The 15,196-nt window shown below is 38.5% G+C and overlaps 1 protein-coding gene across 3 annotated transcripts in view; it reads left to right on the plus strand.

Annotated features, from left to right (window-relative positions):
• Window positions 1–15,196, plus strand: part of ARMC9 (armadillo repeat containing 9) — a 59,058-nt gene that overhangs the window by 27,080 nt on the left and 16,782 nt on the right. For all 3 annotated transcript variants that reach the window (XM_058843486.1, XM_058843488.1, XM_058843487.1), the window contains 8 exons: window positions 347–470; window positions 1,972–2,111; window positions 2,915–2,991; window positions 5,012–5,086; window positions 6,145–6,235; window positions 7,538–7,599; window positions 12,165–12,269; window positions 14,130–14,245. In XM_058843486.1, the coding sequence (XP_058699469.1) occupies window positions 347–470; window positions 1,972–2,111; window positions 2,915–2,991; window positions 5,012–5,086; window positions 6,145–6,235; window positions 7,538–7,599; window positions 12,165–12,269; window positions 14,130–14,245 (790 nt within the window). The remainder of the gene's footprint in view (window positions 1–346; window positions 471–1,971; window positions 2,112–2,914; window positions 2,992–5,011; window positions 5,087–6,144; window positions 6,236–7,537; window positions 7,600–12,164; window positions 12,270–14,129; window positions 14,246–15,196) is intronic.

Genomic DNA, 15,196 nt, shown 5'->3' on the forward strand with positions numbered 1-15,196 from the left:
CTCATTTGAAGTCAGTAGCAGGAGGGCACCTGACTTTCCCAAGTTCCTGGGACATTTCTGTTCTTTGCCTTGATTGTACAAAACTGATAGATTAAAAAGCATATACTCAAAGTGGATTCTGTGTGGTACTGATTTGGCAGGTGTGGACCTGTAACACCCCAGGTGTCTAGATTGAAAGCAACTGGTCTGCTACACAACTTTGTGCAGGTTTGTTTGAATCTTGGCACAAGATTGTGGTTTGTCAAGAGGAAGCTGAGGTCAATCCTGTTTACTTTTCCAAAGAGCAGGAGCTTGTCTATCATAGCTGCTATCTCAGCATCTGTTCTTTCATCACCTTTTGCACCAGGTCGTGCCTACCTTTCTCAGAACCCAACATTGCTGCAAATGCTGGAGGACAGACTGAAAACTGAAGACAAGGATTCCCTTACATGGGAGAATGTTCTGGGTGCTCTGCAGAAATTCAGCCTCAGGTGATGAAAGCACAGCGTGGGGTGGTGACAGCAGGAGAGGAAATGCAGGCTAGTTAGGCTCTGTTCAGGGAGGAAAGAAGAGCACTTGATTTTCCCGTAACAATCATCAGAACCCCTGATGGCTGATGAAAGCAATGTCACTTATTATGGAGAACTCAGTTTTGCTGACTGAATTAACCTGACTTCCTACCAGCTGTCAAGGCTCAAGTAAATGTACATCTCCTACCACAGCCTTATGTGCTTTGTATGTGTTCCTTAACTGAAGAAAGTGAAAATCTTAATGTAGAATGCTCTGATGATCCTACATGGAAAAAAAAGAGTTGTGTTACACTCCAAAGCATAAGGTTTTCATTATCCTTTCTGCAAACATTTTTCAGGGATTTCATCTTTATCCTGTTGACCCTCTTTCCTGGAGTTGTCTATGCATGGGCTGTGTTTTTTCTTACTTTTGTGTTAGCAGTCCGACTCAAGTGCCCACCACAAAATAAACATGCAAAAGCAGTAAAGGGTATGCTCTATTTATCAAATAAATACAAGCTTAGGAACTCTGTTTTCACAGCAGTTAGGAGGAATACTGAAAATTTGGATGTTTTTTATTTTCTAAAAAGTAACAATCTTATAGAAGGTTAATTCCAAATACTTGACATAAGGGTAACTTTTTTATTATGTGGTGAGATGTCCCCACTTTGCTTAGTCCATGCCATAGACCTGCTGCAATATCCAGCACTAAAAAACATATGAGATTTCAGGACCAAAGCCAGGAAAGCACCTGTTTTGATCTTTGCAATTTAAATATAATGCCTCTTGGAAATAATGTTATTAAAAATGCTGTTCTTTAGTAAGACTTGTCTACCCGTACATTTTTATTTTTTTTTTGTATTGTAAAGTGTAGCATTTCTATTGTTGATCACAGTTTGCCACCTGGCACTTCATTCAGCATAGTCTTTGAAGGCAACTACAAATAGAGTTAAAGAACATAAGATTTAAGAATCTCTAGAGAAAAGTGTAAATAGATTAAAGCAAAAAAATCTAATTTGTCACATTGACAGTACAAAAGTGCTACAGTACTATGGCTACCTGTGACAGAAGTAATTAATTTGTTTTATGGATCTGTTGTGTGTGTAGCTGGCTTTTTAAACCAATTTTAAAAGACAATTGAAAATGCCATTTTGGCTGGAGTAAGAAGCCTTAGAAAACAATGAAGAAATTTACCTCAGTAGTCCACAGGTTTAAAAATAACAAAATAAAATGAAAGACAAAATCCCCTGAATCTATCCAACAATGTTTTAGTCCTCTAACTCTATGGGAATCTGCATCTTCAATTTGTTCAGGCTTTGTTAATTACTTAGTTTAGTGATTCTGCCAAAATGGGTAGTTTAGGGATTTATCTTTTTTTTTGACAGACTAATGTGCTTGTACCGGCTATAAATGTATATGAAAGCTGTTTATGTTGTGATCTGACATTTGTGATTTGTGATCTAATTTTGTTTTTTAATCCTAGGCGTACACTGCAGTCGGCAATGATCAAAGATGGGCTCATTTTCTGGCTGGTTGATGTTCTAATAGACCCAGATTGCCTGTCTGATTACAACCTGGAGTACTGTGCTGCCTTGCTCATGAACCTTTGTCTGCGGAGTGCAGGTGTCTTACATTTTGAATGACAACCTTATTCATGTATAGGTGTATATATAGGTAGGGAAGATTGCGAGTCTCTTTTTCCTGTTTTATCAGGATTCTTTGAAGTGACTACAATCAGCAGCAGGGACCACAACCAGAGATATTTAGTGTTATAACCAATGCTTTTAAGCACATCTCTTTTCCCTAGGATTCCAATTGTGGGAGGTTAGCTTCACTGAATTTTAAAGAATTAAGCAAAGAAATAAGCAATGGCACCCTATAAGATTCTTTTTCATATTAGTATGTGAAGGCTGCCATTGCTGCATTCCAGGTCCACTTTTCAAAGGACACTTTGCAGACTTTATGTAAGAGGTTTCTTTGTAAACAGAAAGAACTGGGTTGAGGAGTAATGGCGAGGAGTTTAACCTTCACCTTGCCTTCCCTTCAACAGTGCAGAGATTCCCCCAAGAAAATAAGATTCTGTCTGTGTCCAAGAGACTTAAAAAGAGTTTAAATTAAATTTACTTTTTTTTAAACAGAAAGTAAGGTAAGGGTGAAAAATTGTCTGCTTCTTGTAAGCAAAAAAATACCTTTGTTAATTTTTTAAATCCCCTTTGTGTTGCATAAACAACACAAAAACTACAACTGCATAAATCCAGAGTAACTTCACTGATTTCAACTCAGTTATGCTGAGTAGCATTAGTCAGGGATAAGAAATTGTATTGCTCTGTGCAAACTATATTTAATACTGATTCTAAAAAGTAAGAAAGAAACCTGCTCTAATCTGTTCTATTTTTCAAACATATTTATGTGTTCTGTCTTTGTAGGGAAGAAAATATGTGCAAGTATCCCAAATCACATGCTCAGAGTTCTTTCTAGTCTTCTTGACCATGAGAATCCTAAGGTATTTGCACAGCAAACTTTGTGTTAATGAAAAGGTAGAAAGAAAAATTAAAGAAGATTGTAAAAATGTAAAAAATAAATTGGTTTTGTTTCCTTTATAAGTTGCGTGAAGTTTGAAGTTGCATGAATTTTTCCTAAAATTCACAAATGCATAAATTTTATTTTGTTGAGCAGAGTTTTTTCTAGACAGAAGCATGTCTTGCTTTAACGAATATTGGCAGCTAAGAATGGAAGATTTTGGATACAGTTACCATGCAGTCCATGTGCTTGATTGCAGTTTCTGATGCTGCTTAAATGTCATGCACCAAATCACCTCAAGCTTAACTCGTTCATGAGATGAACAATGTGTGGTGCGAACCCATTACACAAAACATGAGGTGTAGGGAACATATTTGCTGTAGTTTTAAGGAATGCTATAAGGAAATAGTAGACTTGTGACATTCAAGCCCTAGTATCTTTTTATCTTCCCCTTTACTTGACCTGTGAACTGTTACTTTAACCTTTTGTGATCCCTTTCTTTTCTGTCTCAGGGCACACTTGCATCTTATCAATGTTAAGTTGAACCACCTCAGAGGAAAATGTTAAAAATTATTAGTTACTTCTACCTGATACTTGTTGGCACATCACTCTGATAACTGCTGTCTGATACATAAAGCATTGCTTCAGCTGTCCCTGCAGAGGGGCATTTCTTTAACCATGGAGTAAAATTTAAGGCAGAAAGAAATGCAGACAAATATTATACAAAGCTGAATTCATGGAGGCAGAATTTTTACCAGGATATTCTAGAATAATTCCATTATGATTGTGCAAGGTGTTTGGAGACTTCTAATAAAAATTAAATATAAATTCTGGTGTCTTAGTTTTATATGCAATGACTGTATCAAAAAGGGGTTTTGTTTATAATTTAAACTGAAAATAGAGAATACACTTCAACAAAGTGTTTTGTCCATGTGTTATGAATTCATTAGAAGATGTAGATCAGTTCTTCACTGGCATTGTTTTGATTAATTTTGACATACCTTTATTGGATTCCTTCACTGCCTTTGTTTTGTGAATGATGAAAGTTTAAGACAATACATACTAATATAAGATAAAATACCAACCCCTAGACTGAAATGCTTAGAAAATGCTACCATGTTGTTGAAGTCTGTGCTTTAAAATTATTTTGAAGTTTCTCTCAGAGAGTGCATTCTTACAATGTACTTCGCACTTACTTTGGCAGAAGTTTTACTATTGAAGTCAAAACTAGAATAACAGTGCTCTTGGGTGTGAGGAGAGATTCCTGAGAAGCTCTGTAATCCTTGTGTAAATCCCAGTCCCTTACCTTCCCTGGCTTCCCCTGCTCCCAGGTCTGCTCATTGTTCACTGTTCCAAAGGTACAGACAGAAAATGACTGAAAATCTTAGTGCTTCAAAAGTAACTGGCTATTGGAGAGGGTAATATAAGTGCTGGTAAAACTAGTTTGACAGATCTGGTGGCTTACACTAGCCATAATTCAGAGCTTTTGTGCTGGCAAGTATTTTGCCTCTCCTGAGAAGACAGTAAGAGGCAGCAGAGTGAGAGGATGTTTGAAGCTGCTTTGGCTTTATCATCCTGCCTAAGGCTACAATGCTTGAAGACTATCTTGAGTTCATGCTGGCAGGGTCCTTTCCCTGTTCTTTGTCCTGTTTTTTGTACTGTTATTAGTGTTTGTCAGAAACTAACCTTCTCTTTCTGCTTTTCTCTCTTTCTTTTAATTTTTTTCTTTTCTTATGTCAATTTGCAAAAATACATTATCAGAAGCAGGGGGGGCTGTTTGGGAAATTGGCATGCAGCGTACTGGTTTAGATCAATCGTATCACAGTATATTTGCGTCCTAAAAGTTCTCTGCTTCCCATGTGGGAATTTTTACAAGTCCAGTCTAGCTTGGTTAAACTCTTTGAACTATAGTTATTCTACACTTTCATTCTTATATTTGCTGATAGTCAACTGGGATGAATGTAGGAGTTTTTCTTCATGGTATGATTATCTCTGCTTCTTAGGTCCAGTCATATGTGAATGGAGCACTGTACAGTATTCTGGCCATCCCTTCTGTCCGAGAAGAAGCCAAAGAAATGGTAAGAAGTGCTGCTTTGCATAGCATGAAAATCAACACCTCTGCCAGAGATGGCCAGACAGGGACCTGCTGAGCAGGCTACAGCAGGGCTGTGAGGTGGGAGCCAGGGCATTTTCAGAAGGGAACCCACAAGAAGAGGCTCTTCCCCTTTGATCCTAAGGGAAATATGAATGTAGGTCTCAAACACTTCTGCCATATTTTCAGGTCTTTTTCCCAGGGGTAGAGTCCCAGTAGTGTGAAGGATTCTGTCTGGATTATAAATTAAAGGTGTTATTTTAGGATTGTGTGTCCTTCTGGCATTTTGTAGACTCCTTGTGGCCCAGGAGGTGCTTTCATCTCACCTACTGCTTCTTCCCCTTATGTGGCTCATTCTGCACCACTAGTAGCCACTAAAACGAGTTCTTGCTGCTTTTCCTTCTGCCTGGTATAGACATAATTATTTGGGGAAGACAGAAGAAGGAAGGTTTCAGAACTAGGAACTGATTTCCTGTGAAAGTCTAATGGTAACAACTCTGTTTCTATTTCTGTGTTTGAGGAAGCTGCTCCTGGGATAGCAGCATATCTTTATATCTTAAAAACTAACCCAGAGAGTTAGGGAGACATAATTGTTGTCAGATACTCTGCCACACAGAGCACAGAGGATTGAAAGTGATCTTAAAAGCTTAGAGACACAACATCAAGGAGCCATAAAGAGAGAGACCAGGTTTAAAGTCAAAGCTGGTTCTGCTTTTTGCTTTCCTTCTCTGAACCTTGCACTGTTGTCTCTGTGGATGCAAATTTTATCCTGTTCTGATGACTATTGTGTACTGAATTAAGAAGGCAAAAGCAACATATCATAAAAATTTGCTGTTCATCGTGGACGTGTCTCTGTTTAATCCCTGAAGCAATCTAGAGACCGTAATTCTTTTGTCTATGCAACACTTGGAGCTGAGCACTGTGGTTTGCTTCACACTGCCTCTGTTTTTCCTGACAAAAAAAAAAGAGATGCTTTAGCTAACAGATCTCTGTCACTGTAGTCACAGGAAATACTGATCTACCAATGTTTTCTGCTACATCCAGGGAATGGAAGAAATTCTGCGCTGCTTTATCAAGGAAAGAAATGAAGAGATGGTTCGACAGATTGAATTTGTTATCAAGCAACTCAATTCAGGTCAGAATGCATGCAGCTATCAGAGCTTTAAATCTTTCACAAAAGCCATAAAAAAGCTCATGTTTTTACTTGGCATTAGAACCCTCAAAGAATAACAATAGTGTGATGGTCTGAAAGAGAGTGACTAGTGAATGTCAGGATTTGAAAGTCAGCTATTTAAAAATTTTCTTTATGTTGTAATAATAAAGAATAAATAAAAGGCTGAGTAAGACACAATTCCAAAGTTTTGGGACCATAAATAAAATTACCTTGGCTGTTTTCTTTCATGTCAGTGGTCTGATGGTAATGAGACTGCTACCAACTGCAAAAAATGCAATTACAAAAAATTTGTAAAACAGGATTTAGGGACTAGGTCTGTCTGTGGTCATCCCTTGCTCTGTTGAGGTGTAGCTTTATGTGAAATGGCTTATCCTGAATAGGGAGCAGACACCATCCTTTTGGGAGAGTATGTTGATGGGTCATAGGAGCTGTAGATGCTGTTGATACAGACTGAGAAGGTGGAATATTTATTCCATTTTCTGTTTCTATGACTGGAAGGAAGACTGAAGAAAGAGAAAGCAAATAATGAAAAGAAGATTAATTCTGGTTTCATCTCTCTGTTCAGTAAATGTAGAACAAGTTGAGCTGCTCTCTTTGGCTTATGTAAAGAAAACACACCCTGTCTTACAGTTCTAGCTTTTAGAAGAACAACTAAAGTATTTAAACACTGTATTGCCACTCTATGATAGTTATTCTTCAAGGTTATAGAACCACTCTTCTTCTACCTGAAAATGGCATTAAGAGCTTTTATCTGAGTCATTGATGAGTACAAGTTGTGTTTTCAGATTTCCAGCATAAGCCTGGCCACTTTTTTCCTGAGGAAATAATTTTGTTCAAAAGTTAAAATAAGTATTCTGCGTGAGTACCAATTTTTTATGCACAAAAACAGTATAATATTAAAGTATTTGTGGGGACAAATAGAGTCTCTTATTAAAAAATATTTGAAAAATAGACAAACTTGCAAGTGCACACACTTTCATTCAAGTCTTGTTAGTAAATACAGTGAGACATCACCATGGATTTTATGAGAAAGTAACTATTCCAGAGTGTTTCTATTTCTGTCATATTCTAAAATATCAATTGATTTCAGTGATTTTTGGAATGCTTATAGGATCAAATTATTCCAATAGTTGTCCTGAAAAGGACATGTCTGTTTGAGAAGCAGGTTAACTCTTGCTCCTGTAAAAGTGAGGTAATAATGAGATTCTGTTGAGCTGTACATGTGCAACTTAACTGACACCCTCTTGTTTTGCTTCTTTCTAGAAGAGCCATTCAACGATAATATTGTGTCTGATGATGACGATGACAAAGAGGAATATGAGGAAGTAAGTAAAGGCTTTCTGACACCTTTTAGAAAAATCCTTAACCTTCTAGGAAGAAAATAATTGTGTCAATAAACTGGACTTTGGTTTTCTGGTGTGTTTTGCTTTTGGTTTTTAAGTTTATTTAATTATTCTTGCATTAACAGGAAAATTGGATCTGTTTTCATTACTTTTTCTTCATTTGAAGTCCTACTCTTTTGTTTTGGCAACTCACCACCTCTGTGATAATTAAAGGGATTGTAGCTTGATATAAGTGAAGAGATGAGTTACTGTAGCAGTAGAAATCTTGCTTTCAAGCAGAGCTAGTGGATGCAGTTAAAATGTATATTACCAGAATAGTTTAGAAATAGACTGTCACTTTTTCTTAAAATAACATTATCTATTCAGGGTGTGATTTTATTTGCAGTTTAAAAACTTTGAAATGTATTTAGTAAATTGCTGGGATGTAAGAAAAGGAAACAGTTATTACAAATAAGGAATAAGTCTCATGAGAAAATAAAATAAAACAAGCATAAGAAACTATATCATAGTAAATATATGTTGATTAGCTTTGTATTTCCTTCTCTGCTAATAAATGCATTCTATACCAGTATTTCAACATCTTTTAAGAAGCTGTCTTCATAGAGCCCTGGGTGTAGACAACACAACATACTGGATCACCTAAAGTAACAATTAAAGCAAGATGTAAATCATGTGAGGGAGATGTTATACCCAGCCTTCACTGGGGGTGTTGCCATTTCTGCATAAGTGCACAGTGGAGGCTTGAAAATACAGTGTCAGCAGTTACATGGGAGTTGTATCTTAAGGAAATCTACCCCACTGCATTTTTTTATTTTATTGAGAAGCCTTGCTTGAGAAGTTTAAAAGAACAGCATTGGTAGATGTCCTGGAAACAGTATTTGTTCATACTTAGGTGTGTGTATATGTGCACATACATTCATAGCATGTGTTTTACCCTGAAGAAGTCAGCGACATGGAGAGTGAGCGACCTGCAAAATATTCTTGTGTTAAAGTGTTGCTGCAGAACAGATTCACTGAAAACCATGCTTTTAGCCAAAATATAAGCTTTTTGTCCTGAACCATCAAAGAGTAAGATAAACTTAGACAGTTGTGTCCACATTCTAGTATCTCACTGCACATTAATGGGAATGACAGTGTCTGGGGAAAACTAAGTCTAAAATTTTTCCTGGTACTGCAGCATGACAGAATGTGTTTTCTAGTGCATGTTGACCTTCTGTTCTGTTTTTATCTGAGAGCAGATAAAAATGCAAATATGCTGACTGTAACAGGTGTGGTGTGCTCTCAGCTGCTGTGGGGTCCAGCAGGATCCATGCAGGATCCAGCCTCAGCCTGGCAGTGTTCAGGGAAGCCTTGCACTGGTTGCATTATTTATCCATTATTTTGTGTTGTGAAACAATAGGTGGTGAATTAATAATCCCTTTGCCTAAAGTTAGAGCTATGTGGAAATTCTAAGTTTAGAGCTACGCAGAAGTGTTATTTTAACAATCAGTTCTCCTCTTTTTATTCTAAGGGAACACAGTAAACTTTCTTTTTTTATATAGGATTATATTATTCTAATTGTTTCACCTCCTGCAGTTCTGAAGTCAGTTTTTAATAGTCTTTCCACTCCTCCAACTGAAAATCAATGCTTGTACTGCAAGATGGGCTTCCAAGAGATTAGCCATTAAAACTTCCCTTTGCTTAAAATGCTGCTTAGCACCTTTTAACTGATGTTTGGAGGCTTTGAGTGTCTTGGGTGTATGGTAAGAATCCAAGGTGATATCTTTGCTTGAACTTAAGTATACTTTTTTAAAGGATACTGTGTTTTGTTGTGAAAACACATAAATCAGTGCCACACCTTTCAGGAAGGAGTTAATTGCATGTTAATGTTGAACACTTCCGTCACTTTACCTGTTCCTGAGAATGAAAGGAGGGTGAATTCTCTTGTTCTGTCCTACCACCCAGATGAGTTGCTGCTGCTTACAATCCCAGCAAAGGCTCTAGCTCAAATCCTTTTGAAATGTATTTTTACCACTGGACCATCACGTGATTAAAATGGACTTCTGGCATTTCTTATTATTTGACTCAAAAAATGACAGTAGGATTTTGAAACAGACAAGTCCGATTCCAGTGTTTCATTAGCTTCGCCATTATCTTAAAAAGAAAAGCCAAGTTTTTGGTGTAACATTAATTGCAACACATTCTGAATCCTTATTGCTGCTGGGAGCTGCAATTCTGTTCTGCTACAAGGACGTCTGGCTTTTTAGACCCTCAGTTTAGAAACTGTAGTTTACAAATATGGCAGTAATGCATAATGTTGTTACTTTGTTAAATAAACAAAGATTTGTTGGCTACACTACCTCAATGCTTGGAACTCTTTGTATTTTTGGAATTGCAGTGAATTATTGTTCTCAATGGTGTACTGTGATAACATCTGATGTTGTGATCTGGCAACAGAAAGTTTTGGAAAATTTAAAAATTTTATTAATTTAAAATGCATTTACATAACTTTTAAACTACTACAGAATTGATGCATTTCAGGATATGCCCATATTTTGCCAATTTAGTGACATGCTTTCAGACTGCTTACTGATAATAGGATTTGCTGCTCAATACCTTTATTTATACCTTTGCAACTAAAGAAACAACAAAAAGACTCTCATGCAGCCTTAATTTTCAGTTTTTTCTCCAGCTTTAATTGTTTACAAATGCATGCAAATGTTCCCAGTGCTGTTACCATTAGCTTTTGTGGGGGTTTTTTGCTTTTATCTGTGTTTAATTTAGAGTTGATGAATTCTCTGCTGGCTTTGAGGAGATCTTGTGGTAATGACTACTTTCTCCTAAACAGTGTGGCCAAGATGCAGTTGAGCCTCTTAGAGGAAAATTCTGGGATTTCCAAGGGCATCATACTTTCATAAATTTAAGATTCTGTACTGTGTGATGCTGGAGCATATAACCATATAAAAATGTCTCTGTGTGTGCTGTTATTCAGAAATAAGTTGGCTTTTGTGTTTGTCTGGTGAGCTTTAAATTAACTAGTGTAGAGCTTAGGATACACTGGCTCCTAGAGTGCATACCCAGCCTTGAGATGTCAGCCTTCTGGGGTGTGTTGACACCCACAGTCACAGTGTGTGTTTCCTGGTTCTCAATATTCTCTTGACTGGTCTGTTAAATACCAACTTAATTTATCTTCAATATTTGATCTTTGCGTTCACTTTTTATTTGACTTGGACCATCTTGAAAAGCTGCTTGTAAAAGTGAATATGTGATATTGTAGCTCTGATTCAAAAGTTTACTTACAGGCTGGAGCTGTGTGAGGTGACTGTACAGTGATGATTTATCAGACACCCTCTGATCTGCTGTCACTCAGCACCTGGCAATAAAATCAGAGAGCTGCCGTGTGAAAATACACTTCTAGCCGCAGAGTACATCAAAAGAAAGAGTTTAATCACAGGTTTTCAAGCCATTACATTAACGGGCTTTGCTGCCAACATCTGCTGCAGCCTGTGAGCAGTGGGGAACAGGGCACCAATTGTGTTATTTAAGCAGTGGAGTGATGGCACATTGGGCAAAGTCCTTATTTTGTACAAGGAGGCAGAGGGGGGACGCTTTCAGGCTTGGTTACCTGGTAGGTTAAATAATGTCAGGGAGCAGGATTGGCAGCATTAAGAAACCATGTTAAAAAACAAAAAAAATCCCCCCAGATCTATTTGTAGAGCTTTGCAACTTTCTCCCCCCAAAACAAAATACAGTATATTGTGGACTTTGGAGTGTGGTTTCTTGAGGGGCAGGGGATGGGGGGTTGTTTTCTGCTTGATACAGATGATTGTTGCCTAGTCTACAAGTGTTTACCCTTTTGCCATCATCTGGGTTTTTTTACACATACCCAGCTTTCCAGGTAATTAAGAGCTGATTGTGACTATTTAAAACTGAGTCTAAATCTCACTAAAGTAAAACTGCTTTTTATTTTCATTGTGCTCTAGAGTTCATCAGAGTCCAGTGGCCTTTTTTTTTTTTTTTTAGATGGAATTTATGCCAGGGTCTCTACATGACTATGCAATATAACTTTTTAGAATGATTACTTATTCTCATTTACTGTTTTTGACAGTCATTTACATTTATTGTCACAACAGGTTTCAAAAGCAAAGAAGATTTTCTTCATCTGGAGTGGATCTATCTTAGGATATCTTGTGCAGGATAGAAATCTTTTTAGTAGCAAAACACAAGCAAAAATACTGTCTTGTTCTTGTACTACTGGTTTTGGTTTGGTGGAGGAATCCCTCAAGCTTCAATATTTCCTGGCTTTTTTGATCTGTAGAAGCTGCAGAGCTTCCATGAAAGATAACTCACCCATAGTTATTCTAGAAATAGGCAGAGGAGAGTGAATTCTCGGTAGTTCTCACTTGAAGTTGGTTACATTTGGGTTTGCAGAATAAAATCAACAGAGGACTCTTGCCTTGTTGTATGATATTTTTATCCTGAAATACTAATTCCAAGCTTTTTGTACCAGCCTCATATTACCAGCTTTAAAGCTTCGTTGCACACCTGAGTTTCTTGCTGCCTTGCAGGAGGACAGTAACATCCTGGAGCCTGATCTGGACAAAGATGAAGTTTTGCTGCCTCAGCTGGGGGAGCTTGCAGGAGAGAAGCTGCTAACAACCGAGTACTTGGGAGTGAGTACTACTCCTTAGAATCTTGAAATAAATTAATTTCCTGGGTTGTGTTTTACTACAGTAGTTTCACCACTTTCCTCAATTTGTCCTTGAAGAGGCAGGTGCTACCTAAGGAGCAGTCTGAATCTTTCACAGTGTGTGAGCTGATGCTCAGAAGCAGAAACAATGTGAGAAAGGAGCTAGCCTTTCACAGGGGGTGGTCAGGCTGTGGCTTAATAATAAGCTACAGGCAGCCTTAGGGTTCTAATGCTACACCAGTGACTCTGTAAGCACACAAAGCAAAGTGCTGAGCAGGTTAATACTGGAACATTCTGCTGGTCTGAAATTATTTTAGAAAAAAGAAAAGTTGAAAAGTCAACTGCTCCTGCAGGCGTTGTGCTGGATCAAGTATTGTCTGCTTTACTTCAAGCAGCAAAAAGCTATTAAGTTAAAAAAGCATAAAGTTTGTATGAATGCCATTTAGCGTGCTGTGACTAATTTGAGATATTCAGAGGGCTGGAGCACCTCTCCTGTGAAAACAAGCTTAGAGAGTGGCTTTTTTCAGCCTGGAGAAGAGAAGGCTCCAGGGATACCTTATTGTGGGCTTTCAGTCCTAAAAGGGCCTACAAGAAAGCTGGAGAGGAGCTTTTTCACAAGAACATGTAGTGATAGGACAAGGGGGAATGGCTTCAAACTGAAAGAGAGTAGGTTAGATTAGATATAAGGAAAAAATTCTTCCCTGTGAGGGTGATGAGGCTCTGGCACTAGTTGCCCAGAGAGGCTGTGGCAGCCCCATCCCTGGAAGTATTTGAGGCCAGGTTAGATGAGGCTTTGAGCAACCTGATGCAGTGAAAGGTGTCCCTGCCCGTGGTTAGGGGGGTTGGAACTGGATAGTGTCTCAGTTTTGGAAGACAAGTGTCTGCTAAGGGAGGGCAGGAGCCTCCCTTGGAATGAAAATATAGACCCTCCCCCCCTCGGAATTATTAAAATTTTGAAATCAAGGGGCTCTCAGGCAGAGATCTGGGGATAGTTCTTTACTAGTATGTATAAGGAGGCACACAAACAACAATAACTACAGCATTAGCAACAAAACAGAACCAGGGGCCCTGTGACAGCCTTCTCGGCTGAGACGGGAAGGGATGGAGGAGAGGCTTTGCTTCACAAACCCCTCGGGCAGTCAGTCCCGGTGCTCCTGCAGGGCTCTGAGGAACAGTCGGCTGGAACAGCAGGGATGAGCTGAGATCCTGGGCCGGTGGCTGAGGTGGATCAGCAGCTCCATGGCAGTGGCTGGCACTGCCACACGTCCTGGCAGGACAGGGGGTGTGAGGCCACCAACAAAGAGGGGAGAAGGAGAAGAAGAAGCAGCAGCTCTGTTTGGGTGATGGCAAAATTCCCTTCCCTCCACAGCAACAGCTCTCAGCAAAGTGTCCTCCTCCAAAGCTGAAGAAGCCATCAAAACTGTCCTCGCCCTCCCCTTTTCCTGCCCGCTTCCCCTCCTGGGCCCAGCTGAGCTCTTTGTGTTTCTCAGGCACCCACCAAGTAACAGCAGTCAGGTTTCCCCACAACTAAGCAGTAAAAATTCCACAGGTGAGCCAGAACTAAAAGGACACCTAACCCCCAACCATGGTCTTTATTAACTTTTCCAACTCAACCCTTTTTATTATAAATATCTGCCTTCTGGATTCAAGAGTCCAGAGTCCTGACAATGGAAAAGTGGGAGAAGATGTAGTGAAAGAGCCTTCAGTGATTCCAGGCAGTCTTACCCAGTGACACCTGAATGCAATTTAGTTTCTGCTCCAATATTTCTGTAGAATTTTTTCTATGGCTTCAATAACTGTTTTTCCACTGCATTATTTTTTTTCTTCATTTCCTATGTATCAGATAATGACTCACACTCCAAAAACTAAGAAGAAGCAATTTCCTGGTGTCCATCAGAGTACGGGTGTGCCTCTCCAGAGACCTGTGACACCAGGTTATCACAGAGCTGCATGTCTAATGTAAGTCCAAGCAAATGAGACCAAGTTGGATTTTTTAAGCTTTTTTAAAAAGCATAACAACAACAAAGGGAAAAAAACCATAACAATGCCTATCAATTAAACCTTCCCTACCTAAAAGTGCATTGCCATCGACATTCATTATGGATAATTTCAAAAAAAGGAGCGGAACATTGCAGGCAGGGTAAGGTCCATTGGCTGAGGTCACATTCTCAAAATAGTTGAATAAATACTTGCTGATCAAGTTGATTTAAATTTGCATTATATTCTATATGTTCTTGCATCTTCTTGTAATATATTCCATTGGAAAGTTGCACTAAACATTTAAAATGCCTGGGGTCTTCCACTTCAGAAGCAACAAAGTATATTACTCTGGGGAGGTTTGTTAGAGGACAGTTGAAAAAGAAAATGGGTAAGACAAAAATCTTGTTGTGTTTGGTTTCCCTGCTTTGGAGGAAATACTTTTTCCATCAGAAGTGTGTATGACACTTTGCTCTTGGTGTGACTTGAGTCAGAGTAGAAGGCTTATTGTAACTGGAATAAAGGAGTCTTACCATGTAGACATCCTTGAAGATTCTTTGCCTTCTGTTAGAAGAAGTATTTCTTAATTTCTGAGCTGACATTTGTCCTGTTCACCATCCTGAGAAAGTAAAATACCAATGAGATTCCAAATTTAAATGATATTTTAACTTTCAGTTGCATAGAGTTGGATTTGATCAAGTCCAGGTAGCTATGATACAGGCATGTTTGTTGTGAGGATTTGTTTTCATTTCTGTGGATACTTTATCTGAGAGACTGCAAGACTAACAGAGTATGATAATAGTGCTCAAGACTCACCGGATTGGTATAGGTAAAAATGTTAAAATGAATGGCTAACCTGAAATGTAATGAAATTACAGGTGGTTCTGTAACACATCAGTCCTGAAGATTGTCACATGTCATCCCTCTGCCACC

This window comes from Poecile atricapillus, chromosome 8 (assembly GCF_030490865.1).
Source record: "Poecile atricapillus isolate bPoeAtr1 chromosome 8, bPoeAtr1.hap1, whole genome shotgun sequence".
In the NCBI taxonomy this organism is placed as follows: Eukaryota; Metazoa; Chordata; class Aves; order Passeriformes; family Paridae; genus Poecile; species Poecile atricapillus.